Source organism: Haliotis rufescens, unplaced genomic scaffold, assembly GCF_023055435.1.
Source record: "Haliotis rufescens isolate VD_foot unplaced genomic scaffold, xgHalRufe1.0.p SCAF_8, whole genome shotgun sequence".
Classification (NCBI taxonomy): Eukaryota; Metazoa; Mollusca; class Gastropoda; order Lepetellida; family Haliotidae; genus Haliotis; species Haliotis rufescens.
In genome coordinates, this window is record NW_025964372.1 from 19,359,520 (window position 1) to 19,372,667 (window position 13,148).

Below are 13,148 nucleotides of genomic sequence, written 5' to 3' on the forward strand. Positions count from 1 at the left end.
AGGAACGCAACTCTGCACAGCGAATCGCGGCACCTTAGACGACTGGGCCGCCCGTGCCCCCTAGATATGTTACAGGAAAACAATTGAACCACTCAGCTACCTCACCACCCCATGTATTGAAGATTAAAGCTGCAAACTTGTATCCATTTACAGCTCCATGTCGGCTATCTGTCATCAACTAGTTGTAAATACAAAGTTTCAATCCTTACAGTCACATTGCTGATTTTGCACAAATTCAGTGCACAATATCCCACACACTGGGGCCTATTTGGACACAGAATCCATGTCAGAATCCAAGACAGACAAGCATGCGATACAGGGGATCTGTTCTGCCCTATAATTCCTACAGGGAAACAAGTCTGAGGTCTTTGGATATATTCTGTCCTCAGGGGATAAACAAGTGTAGAGACTGACCTTCACCGGTGCCGCTGGAGTAGGAGTCCCCGAGCGTGGACAGGAAGTCGTGTACCGTATCCTGCTCCTGCTCCCCCGTGGCAGCCCGGCTCATGTATGACCCGATCCCTGACACCAGGCGCGTGAATGCATCGTCCGACATGACCCCCGGGGCCGGTGTTGGGGCAGGTCGATCTCCTTGACCTGCCGGCTGACCAGCAGCGGGCTGCTGACTCTGTGGATTCTGAAGGACAGGATCAATTGAAAGTGTCACAGGTGGAGACTTGTCACTGCTGTTGTAGAATGTTTCGGTTACTAAGAGGGAAATTGAATGAGTATTGTTATTGCAGAACTTTTTTTTGCCAGATCACGGACTTCCCACTATTTCATGTTGTGAATTAAAACCTTGTCTTCACAGCAAACATTTTAAACACTTGATTATGTAACTGCACCCTTTTCAAGAAAACTGATTACAAACACTAACAAACCTTGGTAGGGTGGCTGTTTTTCACTCAAAAATAATCCCACATAGTTATCTTAGCCTAGTCCTAAAATCACCAACCCAACACAACCTAAACCTAAATTCCAGCTAAATTATATAATTCTTTTAAATTTTTACAAAAGGAAACACATTATCAGTTTATAGTGGTGCAACTCTTGTGAACTTACTGCTGACTGCAGCATGTCTCGAAGCATCTGCATCATGGGTGGCACAGGCGGGCTCCCTGGAGTGTCACTTGGGGGCGCCGGGGCACGGGGACCCAGCATGGGACCAAACGTGCCCTGCAGCAGGGAGGCAAAGGGGTTGGCAGGGATGGAGCCAGGTTGGGAGAAGGTGGTGTGGGTGGTGGCTCGGCTTGACGCTGTCCCGTGGGCAGGGTGAGTTGAGGTGGGACCCCCAGGGGCAACTGACGCAGGGGCTGACCGTGGGGGGCCTGGAACAGAGAAGGTTGGTTGGTTAATTGTTTAACGCCGCACTCAGCAATATTCCACCTATATGACGGCGGTCTGTAAATAATCGAATTTGGACCAGACAATCCAGTGATTAATATCATGAGCATCGATCCACGCAATTGGGATCGATGACATGCATCAACCAAGTCTGCGAGCCTGACCACCCGATCCCGTTAGTCGCCTTTAAGACAAGCATAGTCGCCTTTTACGGCAAGCATGGGTTGCTGAAGATCTATTCTAACCCGGATCTTCACGGGTCGGATCAGAGAAGGAATATTGTCAGTGATAGATAGCAGATACTAGGTTAATTGATGTTGAATACTGCCATCATGCATAAAAATTGTTTGCTGGTTATTTATGTCACACAGTCTGGACCAAACAATCCAGTGATCGATATTGTGAGCATCAATCCACATGGTCGGGGTATGATGACACGCAATCAAACACGTCATAGAGTCTGACCACCCAATCCATTATAAGACACTAATTACGACCAGCAATTGCTGGAGAACTATTCTCACCTGGAATCCCTGCATTGGTAAAACAGGAATGTTTGTATGTTTGTTGTTTAACACCAGACTCAGCAATATGACAACAGTTTGTAAATCAAGTCTGGATCAGACAATCCAGTGACTGACATCATGAGCATCAATCTACACAATTGGGATACGATGACATAAAAAAGTCAGCAAGTCTGACCATCCGATTAGTGGCCTCCTATGACAAGCATGGATTGCTGATCAATTCTAACCCAGATCTTCATGGGCAAAACAGGAATGACGATGACTTACCTTGATGAACGTTGCCTAGAAGTCCATTCATCAGGTTGGACACCATATCAGACAATGCATTCTCTGGGCCCTGAAACAAAAAAACAAAATAAAACCCTTTACTTACAATGCCGACTGTTGCTTCCAACAAGACATAAACATGTCCTAAAACTTTTCTGTGTTCAGCCTGTTGAAATGGTCAGTGGGATTAACTTTATGACTAGAGCGGGTGAGTGCAAGAGCATGGACATAGGGCCGACAAACCAAGAATAACAAGAGTTTGCCACTAACGTGGCTATATCCCCCGCCCCTGTTGCAGAATTTATGACATAATTAAATCTAAACAAACCCAACCTTTTTTAACTGAGGTGGAACTTGTCATAAAAATTGTAAAAAAAAGAGTTTGGAACCTAAGTCCATCTTGTTGCCATGGAAATGTAAAAAATAAAAATTTCTAAAATTTCTAAATAGCAAAAGGCACCAGTTCAGCATGTACCTGACAAACCTGCAAAGTTTCATGAAAAAATATTGAATGGTTTCTGAGTTATGCTCCGGAAACGTTTCTATATCCCCGGCCCAACTTTGTTGGGCGGGGGATAATAATCAGGATGAATATGAGATTCAAACTCACAATTATAGAACTGGCAAAATGTGTCATCCTATGTGACAAAAAGACTATCCTCTGAAATATATTGCATTTCCTAAACCCTACCTGATGTTTCAGAAATGGGTAGGCAGATTCTGTTTATGTCACATTTACTGTTGTCATGAACACAAAATGAATGTGAAGGATTATGCAGTGATACCCATCACAAGGTTTCTCTTGATAAAATTAGAATGAACACAACAGTTTTTAAGAAAGTCAAACTCAGACTTTCTTGCTCGATATAACTTTAGACAAATACTCACAGTTGCTTTGCATATGTCAACTTTTTTAGTTTGTTCGTTGTTTAACGCCACACTCAAGTATTCAAACTATCTTACAAAGGTGAGTAAGTGAATATGGTTTTACGCCGCTTTTAGCAATATTCCAGCAATATCACGGCGGGGCACACCAGAAATGTCAGGAATCGAACCCAGGTCTTCGGCGTGACGAGCGAACACTTTAACCACTAGGCTACCCGACCGCCCCACTTACAAAGGTATAGATATCATCGAATATTAACAACTTTTAGTTCCTTAAAACTTTGGCAGCCTATAAATAATCAAGTCTTGACCAGACAATCCACCGATATTCCTGGGTATGAATACAGCTATCCATCAAAACACTGAACCTTATCACCCGGTCCATTTAGTTGCCTCTTACGACCAGCATAGGTTGCTGGGCACCTATTCTAACCTGGAATGCCGACAGGGGCTACATGGCTCACATAGACTTGCTGAAGCTCACCTGGCTGGTCTGGGTGGCCATGTTGCGGGTCCTTTGGGCCAGGAAGTGATGAGAGTTACAGGGCAGGTATGGGTCAACTGGCCTCGGGACACCGTCCAGCATCATAGCAGGGGCGAGGCGTGGGCCTGCAAGCAAACATCACAATTCTGACTTGTAAACCCCAAAACACAGCTGTCTCTCTGTTTATATCTAAAATTACATTATATTTTACTCTTTAAAATTATCACAAGTACCTACCTGTTGTTGTTGTAGTTGATGCTGTAGCTGATGCCTGTGCAGTTGATGATGCTCCTGCTGAAGTTGTTGAAGCAGATCCAGTTGCTGTAGCAGAGGCCGACGTGGATGCAGTTGTAGACGCAGAACTAGTAGTCGTGGTCGCCGGGGACGACTGTGAGGCTGATGATGTCGGTGCTGATGTCGGTGGTGTTGCGGACATGGCAGCGGGGTTGAGGACGCGGGTGATGTTGATGCCACCAGGCATCTGTCCACCCAGACTCGACATCGGGACTGGCACCACATTGATCTGCACTGGTTGACCCTGGCGGTGACCTGGTGGGTGAGAGTGATTTGTCCTTTACACACACATAACAGTGCTCAGTTATAATTTATGTGTTCTTGAACTAACCTACGACTAGCAGATCCTGTTATGGCAAAGGGTGCAACTTTGCACCCTTGATTTGCAGTGCATTTGATGCCTGAATGTCTTTGACACAGGTCTTGGTCAAGCTGCAGCAAATATCCACAACACCTCGGAACAGCTCACAGCAAAACATAGTGTAAGAAACACCCCACTATCTAGCTAGTTTGCAGAGCCACCTAATATTCAATTTAGAAAGACCTTTACTGGCCAGTTTGAAGAAGCATTCAATATTCCATTTAAAAAGCCCTTTACTAGCCAAATTGAAGAGCCATTCAATATCCCATTTAAGAAACACCCCCCTACCTAGCTAGTTTGCAGAGCCACCCAATATTCAATTTAGAAAGACCCTTACTGGCCAGTTTGAAGAACCATTCAATATTCCATTTAAAAAGACCCTTTCTAGCCAATTTGAAGAGCCTTTTAATATCCCGTTTAAAAAGCACCTTCTTACTAGCAAGTTTCAAGTGTCACTCAATATCCCATTTAGAAGGCTCCTTACTAGCCAATATCAAAAGCCCTTCCTTGTCGTTTGAAAAGCCACCCACTAGCTGACATGGGTGCTTGTTTATCAACTTCAAGTGTGAAAAATGTTTTAGTTACTGATGGTATTCACATAATCCTTTCTCCTCGTTCTCACAACAACAGTGCAGGCTACCCACCATGTTGATGCAGCACAGACGAGATGATGTTCTGCATCATGTCTGGCGGTAGCCCAGGAATGTTCATCCCAGTCAGACCAGGGATCGGAGGGGGTGGGGCCGAGGGTGTGGCACCCCCTGTTGTCGTGGATGACGTTGTTGTCGTAGTACTGGAGGAGCTGGCAGAGGTGGTCCCTGTGGTGCCATTATTTCTTTGTCTGTCTCCATTACTGCTACTGTCGTTGCCGATGATCTGGGTGGAGATGCTGTTGACGGTGACGGAGTCTGGTCCTACCTCTACATACACGTACGGGTTGTTACCAGTGCCAGACAGGAAGCCTGGGGGTAGGGGCCCTATTGACCCAGTTGACGAAGGGGGCACCTGCAAGGGACAATCATCACACAATCACTTTAATATACAACATGGGAATAAACAACATTGGATATTTACAATCTTAAGTTTCTTTAAACTTTGATTGTGGGATTGTAAGTTGTTCTTTAATGCCACACTGAGCAAATTTTCCAGTTAAACGAAGGCAGCCAGTAAATAATCAAGTCTGACAATGCACTGACTAATACTAAGAGCAATGACCCATGCCATTGGTGTACAAAAACACACAATCACCCAGTTCACTGTTTGTTTGTTTGTTGTTTAACGCCGCATTCAGCAATACCCCAGCTATATGTCAGTGGTCTGTAAGTAATCGAGTCTGGACCAGACAATCCAGTGATTTACATCATGAACATCGATCCACGCAATTGGGATAGATGACATGCATCAACCAAGTCAGCGAGCCTGACCACCCGATCCCGTTAGTCGCCTTTTACGACAAGCATAGTCGCCTTTTACGGCAAGCATGGGTTGCTGAAGACCTATTCTAGCCCGGATCTTCACGGGTCCCCAGCTCACTGAGTCCTACCACCCGATCCACGAGGTTGCCTCTTGGGGACCGATACTAACCCCCTGGATTCCCCTGGTCAGTCTTTTTAAAAATAGGACATATATTTTAATTCGTCTGTGTGTTTGAGCAATGGAAACTACATACAATTTCATGAATATGTCATCAATATGTTGTAGTCAGAAAATCATGTTTATGATCAACACTTTTGTTACCTCTTCCTGAAGACCAATTCATCAAGATCTGAATTATGGTGAATAAAAGAAAGTGCTTACATTGGATTGTGATGTAGTTGTTGTAGATGATGATGATGATGATGTTACTGTTGCAGATGTTGTAGTGCCACTCTGCGGCGTTGATGCCTCTTGTCGAGGCTGTGTTGTCGTCACTGTTCTTCTCACAAGGCGTGGAGACCCCACACTGAACTGGGCCTACACAGGGGAACATGTATCAGTGCAACTGGGCCTACACAGGGGAACATGTATCAAGGTCAACTGGGCCTACACAGGGGAATATGTATCAAGGTCAACTGGGCCTACACAGGGGAACATGTATCAAGGTCAACTGGGCCTACACAGGGGAACATGTATCAAGGTCAACCAGGACAACACAGGGGAACATGTATCAAGGTCAACTGGGTCTTCATAGGGGAACATGTATCAAGGTCAACCAGGACAACACAGGGGAACATGTATCAAGGTCAACTGGGTCTTCATAGGGGAACATGTATCAAGGTCAACTGGGTCTTCATAGGGGAACATGTATCAAGTTCAACCAGGACAACACAGGGGAACATGTATCAAGGTCAACTGGGCCTACACAGGGGAACATGTATCAAGGTCAACTGGGTCTTCATAGGGGAACATGTATCAAGGTCAACCAGGACAACACAGGGGAACATGTATCAAGGTCAACTGGGCCTACACAGGGGACCACGTATCAAGGTCAACTGGGCCTACACAGGGGAACATGTATCAAGGTCAACTGGATCTACATAGGGGAACATGTATCAAGGTCAACTGGGCCTACACAGGGGAACATGTATCAAGGTCAACTGGATCTACATAGGGGAACATGTATCAAGGTCAACTGGGTCTTCATAGGGGAACATGTATCAAGGTCAACTGGGCCTACACAGGGGAACATGTATCAAGGTCAACTGGGCTGGTGTCATTCATCACTGCAGGGTACGAGGATTTAGGGGTTATCTATTCCATGACCTTCAAGCTTAATTTCAAGACCTGGTTGATGAATGTTTACTGATTTTTATCTGGTGGATTACCTCGACAATACCTTTAACACATGGAAGATTGCTCGAAGCACGTGATTGTATTTTCCCTGTACTGACTATAAAAACAGAAAGTGCACCTGCCCTGATGGAGATACCCCGATGGGAATACCTACTCTGACTGGAATACCCCGATGGACAATAACTGCCCTGACTGGAATACCCTGATGGAGAATACCTACCCAACTGGAATACCCTGATGGACAATACCTACCCTGACTGGAATACCCTGATGGACAATACCTACCCTGACTGGAAAACCCTGATGGACAATACCTACCCTGACTGGCATACCCTGATGGAGAATACCTACCCAACTGGAATACCCTGATGGACCATACCTACCCTTATGGACAATACCTACCCTGACTGGAATACCCTGATGGACAATACCTACCCTGACAGGCATACCCTGATGGAGAATACCTACCCAACTGGAATACCCTGATGGACAATACCTACCCTGACTGGCATACCCTGATGGGGAATACCTACCAGACTGGAATACCCTGATGGAGAATACCTACCCTGACTGGAATACCCTGATGGAGAATACCTACCCTGACTGGAATACCCTGATGGGGAATCCCGGGCATCAGTGGTTGAGTGGGTGCTGTGTACATGCGTCGAGGAGGGGGCGTTGCCATGTCAACCATCAGGTCGCTAAGGTTGTGATAGGTGTGGCTGATGGCATGAAGAGCTTCCGACACCAGGTTGTACATCCGCTGGGGTTCCTGTACTTGCTGTAACACATGGCACAAGATGGACGTTTAACACTGTTATGAACAGTATTTCAGTATGCCTTCATCTATCACCTTCAGTGACACAGGTTATAGACAGTATTACTTTGTGGAAACCATGGAGCGTGGGTGTCGTGTTGACAACGGACTGGTTGTTGCCTTTGTTATTGTTTTTTCCCCGTGAGTACCCGGATGATACGCAACGCAACTGAGCGTGACCGGAGACTGGGGTACCGTCTGCAAGGACAGCTAAATAAACTTGGAGGCTGGAGGCAATATTTGTTTTACGTATTTTTGAACACTGATTGGTTAACTGTGATCTATAAAGATTTCGACAAAGGGCGCATGTTAATTAATTTCTTCAGCCTAAACAAACAGACAAAAACAACAAGGGAGCTTATCGGATGTCGTCATTTGGAAATACCCCAGATGGTTATAGTTTAATACCAAAAAAGTATCCATGCTGTAACAGCATTTTCGTATTTCGGCTTGCTACTCCCTTGTTGTCATCCACGTTTTCTCGTATAAACTACACTTGTGTATTTGTCATCATTCACTTGATGCTCAGTTAATGAATTTATTACAGGTACAATTAATGGTAGCACCACTTAGATTACCTGACAAAGGGTCCCATTTGGCATTTATTGTGTCTGGGGTAATTATTCAATCTAAATCATGGTTTGAAGTGAGGTGAAATGTGTGTTATGTAATGTGCACGTGTCAGCCCAGCAAGAGATGAATGATCAGTTGATATACTTTTTTTTGTAAATCAACGGATCGTTCCTAGTCATCAAAGGATTAACAGAAAATACGTTGATTGATTAATCACTGTTATCTTGCACAGTGGATATGTCAAGAGTGAGTGTTTACATGTCTAGGTTTACTAAAACAAAGGGAATACACTCATATCATGGCGCGAAGTGCCGATGTAAAAACAACATACTTTGTTCAAAGGGTTAACTGGTAACACGTTGATTGATTGATCATTGTTATCTATCACTCAATGGAATTTTTAGGAACCGTGGACGTTATGAAAATAGTTGTCACGTGGGCTTTCTCAGCCGACCTTTGAGACGTGACAACTATGTGAAACACCTGAAACAATCCAAGCGACCAGTTGAGAAACGAACACGGGTTATAATATCCCGAAACGATATACATCTTTTAAAATATTTGATTGTTACTGAGACACGTGACATCGAATACGTTTCTTTGTACAGATGCAGACGAGTGGAATATTGTTCCTTTGTGTGGATATTCACGGATACATTCCTCGAACAAGGAAGCTGCCTAAAACTTATACACATAAATTTGGTAGGTTGTAATTATGATATTTGCATTTTGTATTCCTTCATTTGAACCGATTCGTTCTTGTTTCTCTACGTCTTGGTTGGGAAATTCTTCAATGCGCGATAGACGTTGTTGTCACAGGTCTTTTCCTTTGTAAGCGTGTATATATTACCATCAATTTGTAAAATGTGATTCTCTCAGGCAATTTATAAAATGTGTAAATATTTCAGTCATTTTGACTAAAAAATCTGTCCAGATTGATCAAGACGATCAAAAGGGCCTACAAACATCACAACAGATTATTATGTAGGGTTAAAAGCCAAACAACTTAGAAATGTACTTTTCAACGTAACATTTTCAGTCTCTTGGTGATGACATTAAACATCAAAATGTTTGGAATTCGTTGTCATAATAATACAGATGGAAATGTTTTTCAGTCACTTTGTAAAATAGTTGAATATTTAGACGTTTAATAAATTTGTTACACATTTGACAGTAAAAAAATATACACACTATAACAAAGCATATGCTCAGGTGAAATATTTACTTTGTGTTGCAAGTCAAAATAGTGTAAACGATAATCGCAAAATTACCAAGCAAGTCAAAACTTCGTCACCATCACCGATGCTACTCACAAAGATACCTACATTTCCTAATTATCTCGAAAACTGTGTTTCATTTTGTTGATCAATGTGACCATACGCCATTACTACCCATAAAAGTGACTAATGCGCATACGAATGGCGTAGCAGAGGTCGCGAACTAGTCTAGATTTCTGCTATACATCCGGGTACTCACTGGGAAAAAACAATAACAAAGGCAACAACCAGTCCCGGGGAATTGCGTTAGATCAGTGCCCCTTTAAGGAAGGTAACTCTGCACAGTAAATAGCAGCACTTGGATCGCAGCTCTACCTTACAAGAGCCTATTCCCATCTATCATCGAAAAGAGTAGCTCAGAAAACCATGTGCAGCAACGGAGTCTCAAACTCCAGTTAGAGCATAGTTACAGGTACTGGTCAAAAGGGTCATAAGTATATCCTGATAATGTACTCCTACAGATACACTTTACACAAGAGGGCCCACTTGAGTCCGATGCACCTCGAGAATTACAGATGCCTGGACCCAAGCTCCTCACAGCGATAGTCTGTTCGTAGAGCTCTCTATACTATCGCTGCCACCAGTCAAAACTCCCCACTGTCATAGGTGGCCCCAACCATGCTTGGAGTTGAACTCGCAACCTAATGACCGTTATGTTTACAATCAAGTGACGACTTTTACTTTCTTTGTTTGTCAATTTGAATTTCTATTTCATTAAAACTATCATCTTTTATTGAATTGGTAAGAATGTAAGAGAGAAGTTGGGTGATTTTCCGTAAGTCTGCCGTCTCAAACCAATCTGAAAACATGGTCAGTCATAAACATGGTAAACCTTTTAAAAATGAAATATGATGGCAATCTCAAAGACATAAACAATAGTATAAACTTTACTACATTTGGGGTTAGAGGGCAAATTTCAAGATTCTTGTAATGGCCGCACCCACACTGATGGCAGCGATGTTACCGAGAGTGTAACGAAGGTGTCACACGTTGAGGAGGAGCTTGGCCTGGACCATGAGTCTCCAAGAGAAAAGTATCAGGTGAATCTTGATCAACAGAGTAACTCTACAAATTCAATCTTGACATCTGACATCTTGAAACGGAACATGAAATATGACAACTTACATCATTCTGTAGTTCCATGTCCTCGGCCATAAGGTCGCGTAGTCGGGCTACGTGGGGCTGCAGGCGGCCGTGCAGCTCCATCACGTCACCCAGCAAGTCCGACATCGATGTCAACCTGGGAGCCTCACTGAACAGACATTTCACTACAATAAGGGTGTCAATGTGTGAGGACTTTATAAAAATCACTGGCTTGTTTTCTTCAAATACAAAATTATATGCCCCTTAGTACCAATTGGAAATTATTTGCATATGCTTTTAAAGTTCTTGGTTGAAAGAGTTGGGTTTAACGCTGCTTTCACAGTATGCCAGTTATATCACATCATGTCTGTTAAATGTTGGAGGAAAGCCTGAAGTGATGCAAGTTTCATACGTATACCACGCTTGGTAAAAACATTCACACTTTGGTATGGTGCTGACAGACCTAGATTCCAACCCATGGTGAATGAAAGTACTAACAATTAATGCAATACTGTCTTTATGTGTAATTATGTATTTATACTTTAATTTATTTTAGAAAACAACTAATATAGAAGCTTGTAATCAATTATTCTATGAGTGAGTGAGTGAGTGAGCGAGTATTGTTTTATGCTGCTTTTAGCAATATTCCATCAATATCACGGTTGGGACACCAGAAATGGACTTCATACATTGTACCAATGTCGGGAATCGAACCCGGGTCTTCGGCATGATGAGCGAATGCTTTGACCACTAGGCTATCCGACCGCCCAAATCGTTGTATGAATACCAATTTCATTAAAACCAGGTCTTATCAGGATTCCCATGCCAGTAATGGGATGTCCTGTGCTCTTTGTTTGGCGGATTGCATGAATACAGGGTAACTTATTGATCACTGATCATGATTTATCATCAGATTATCACACGTAAACAGGTCATATCCATTCTTGGATCAGCAGAGAATCATTGGACTTACGTGTCTCTCCTCTGTTGCCCATTGGCTTGATTAGATGCACTGTCAGCTGCCGGTGTATCTTCCCTCACTTCTGATTGGCTGTCAGCTGCTGGTGTATCTTCCCTGGCTTCTGATTGGCTGCTGGTTGCTTGTGTATCTTCCTTGGCTTGTGATTGGCTGTTGGCTGCTGGTGTCTTTTCCTTAGCTTCTGATTGGCTGGTTGAATCAGCAGCGGCTCCACTTGGAGAGGATGTGTCCATATCAGACTCTTCGTTGGAATCACTGGTTGCTGGTGGTTGCTGACGATTTTGATTTTCGTCTTGTCCTTCCATGTTCTCAGCTTGCTGCTCACCAGGGGGAGCCTGAAGTCAACACAAGGACTTGTAGAGTTGACTGGGATCTACCAAAACGAGTTGACAGGCAGCTGCCTACTTCTCTTAGCCAGCTACTAACGACACTAAACATTCATTGGTCCTTGGTATCAATTGAAATCAAATAGAGAACTTCTTACAGCATCTCCCTACAAGTTGAGGACCTTTGGTGCCAGATCTTTCCAACATTCTGCTGCAGTGTTATGGAACTCTCTCCCCCTACACCTAACATGCGTCTCTTCATTAACTGCCTTTAAAACCCAACTAAATACCCATTTATTTCAGCAATGACACTTATTGACTGACTGTTTAATTGCAATTAGAGCATGCCCATGAGGCATGAAGTTACAGCTCTTTAGAAGTGGCCAATGATGATGATGATGATGATGATGATGATGATGATGATGATGATGATGAGTGAGTGAGTGAGTGAGTGAGTGAGTGAGTGAGTGAGTGAGTGAGTGAGTGAGTGAGTTTTACGCCGCTTTAAGCAATATCCCAGCAATATCACGGCGGGGAACACCAGAAATGGGCTTCACAGATTGTACCCATGTCGGGAATCGAACCCGGGTCTTCGGTGTGACAAGCGAATGCTTTAACCACTAGGCTACCCGACCACCCCTGATGATGATGATGATGATGAGGATGATGATGATGATGATACGGTTTGTTGACAGCCTCTCTAGCGATGCCCAGCAATTTTGCTGGCTTGGGTCCACCTCACCTGTCTGATGCTCTACACTTACCTCTAGTTTGTTGACAGCCTCTCTAGCGATGTCCAGCATCTGTCTGGCCTGGGTCAACCTCAACTGAGCCCCATTGGCTAGGGCAGAGGCAGGAACTTGACCAAGGTTGATGTGAACATCGAGCGAGGAGCCATCAGTCTGAAACCACAACATGTTGTGTACTATAAGCTGTAGATGTGTGACAATACTCCTTCAAAATACTTCTGTCATCATATGATAAGTATCGCAAGATTTTGTTTTTTGTTCCATGAGGCCTGGCCAAAAAGGAGAAAAGTATGTTGCACTGGGGACCTTCTCTGATTCAGAATCCCTACAGGGAGACAAGCATGTTGTACTGGGAACCTACTCTCATCAGGAATCCCCACAAGGTGGGATGTTACAAGACTAGGGATGCC

General features: G+C 43.8%; 1 protein-coding gene across 2 annotated transcripts in view; it reads right to left on the reverse strand.

Annotated features, from left to right (window-relative positions):
* The window catches only part of LOC124142478 (large proline-rich protein BAG6-like), a 34,609-nt gene that overhangs the window by 14,088 nt on the left and 7,373 nt on the right, over positions 1 to 13,148 (reverse strand). For both annotated transcript variants that reach the window (XM_046510965.2, XM_046510964.2), the window contains exons 7-17: positions 12,754 to 12,891; positions 11,658 to 11,998; positions 10,727 to 10,853; positions 7,533 to 7,715; positions 5,960 to 6,115; positions 4,807 to 5,167; positions 3,745 to 4,056; positions 3,508 to 3,632; positions 2,139 to 2,208; positions 1,063 to 1,328; positions 415 to 637 (exon numbers count right to left, since the gene is read on the reverse strand). In XM_046510965.2, the coding sequence (XP_046366921.2) occupies positions 415 to 637; positions 1,063 to 1,328; positions 2,139 to 2,208; positions 3,508 to 3,632; positions 3,745 to 4,056; positions 4,807 to 5,167; positions 5,960 to 6,115; positions 7,533 to 7,715; positions 10,727 to 10,853; positions 11,658 to 11,998; positions 12,754 to 12,891 (2,302 nt within the window). The remainder of the gene's footprint in view (positions 1 to 414; positions 638 to 1,062; positions 1,329 to 2,138; positions 2,209 to 3,507; positions 3,633 to 3,744; positions 4,057 to 4,806; positions 5,168 to 5,959; positions 6,116 to 7,532; positions 7,716 to 10,726; positions 10,854 to 11,657; positions 11,999 to 12,753; positions 12,892 to 13,148) is intronic.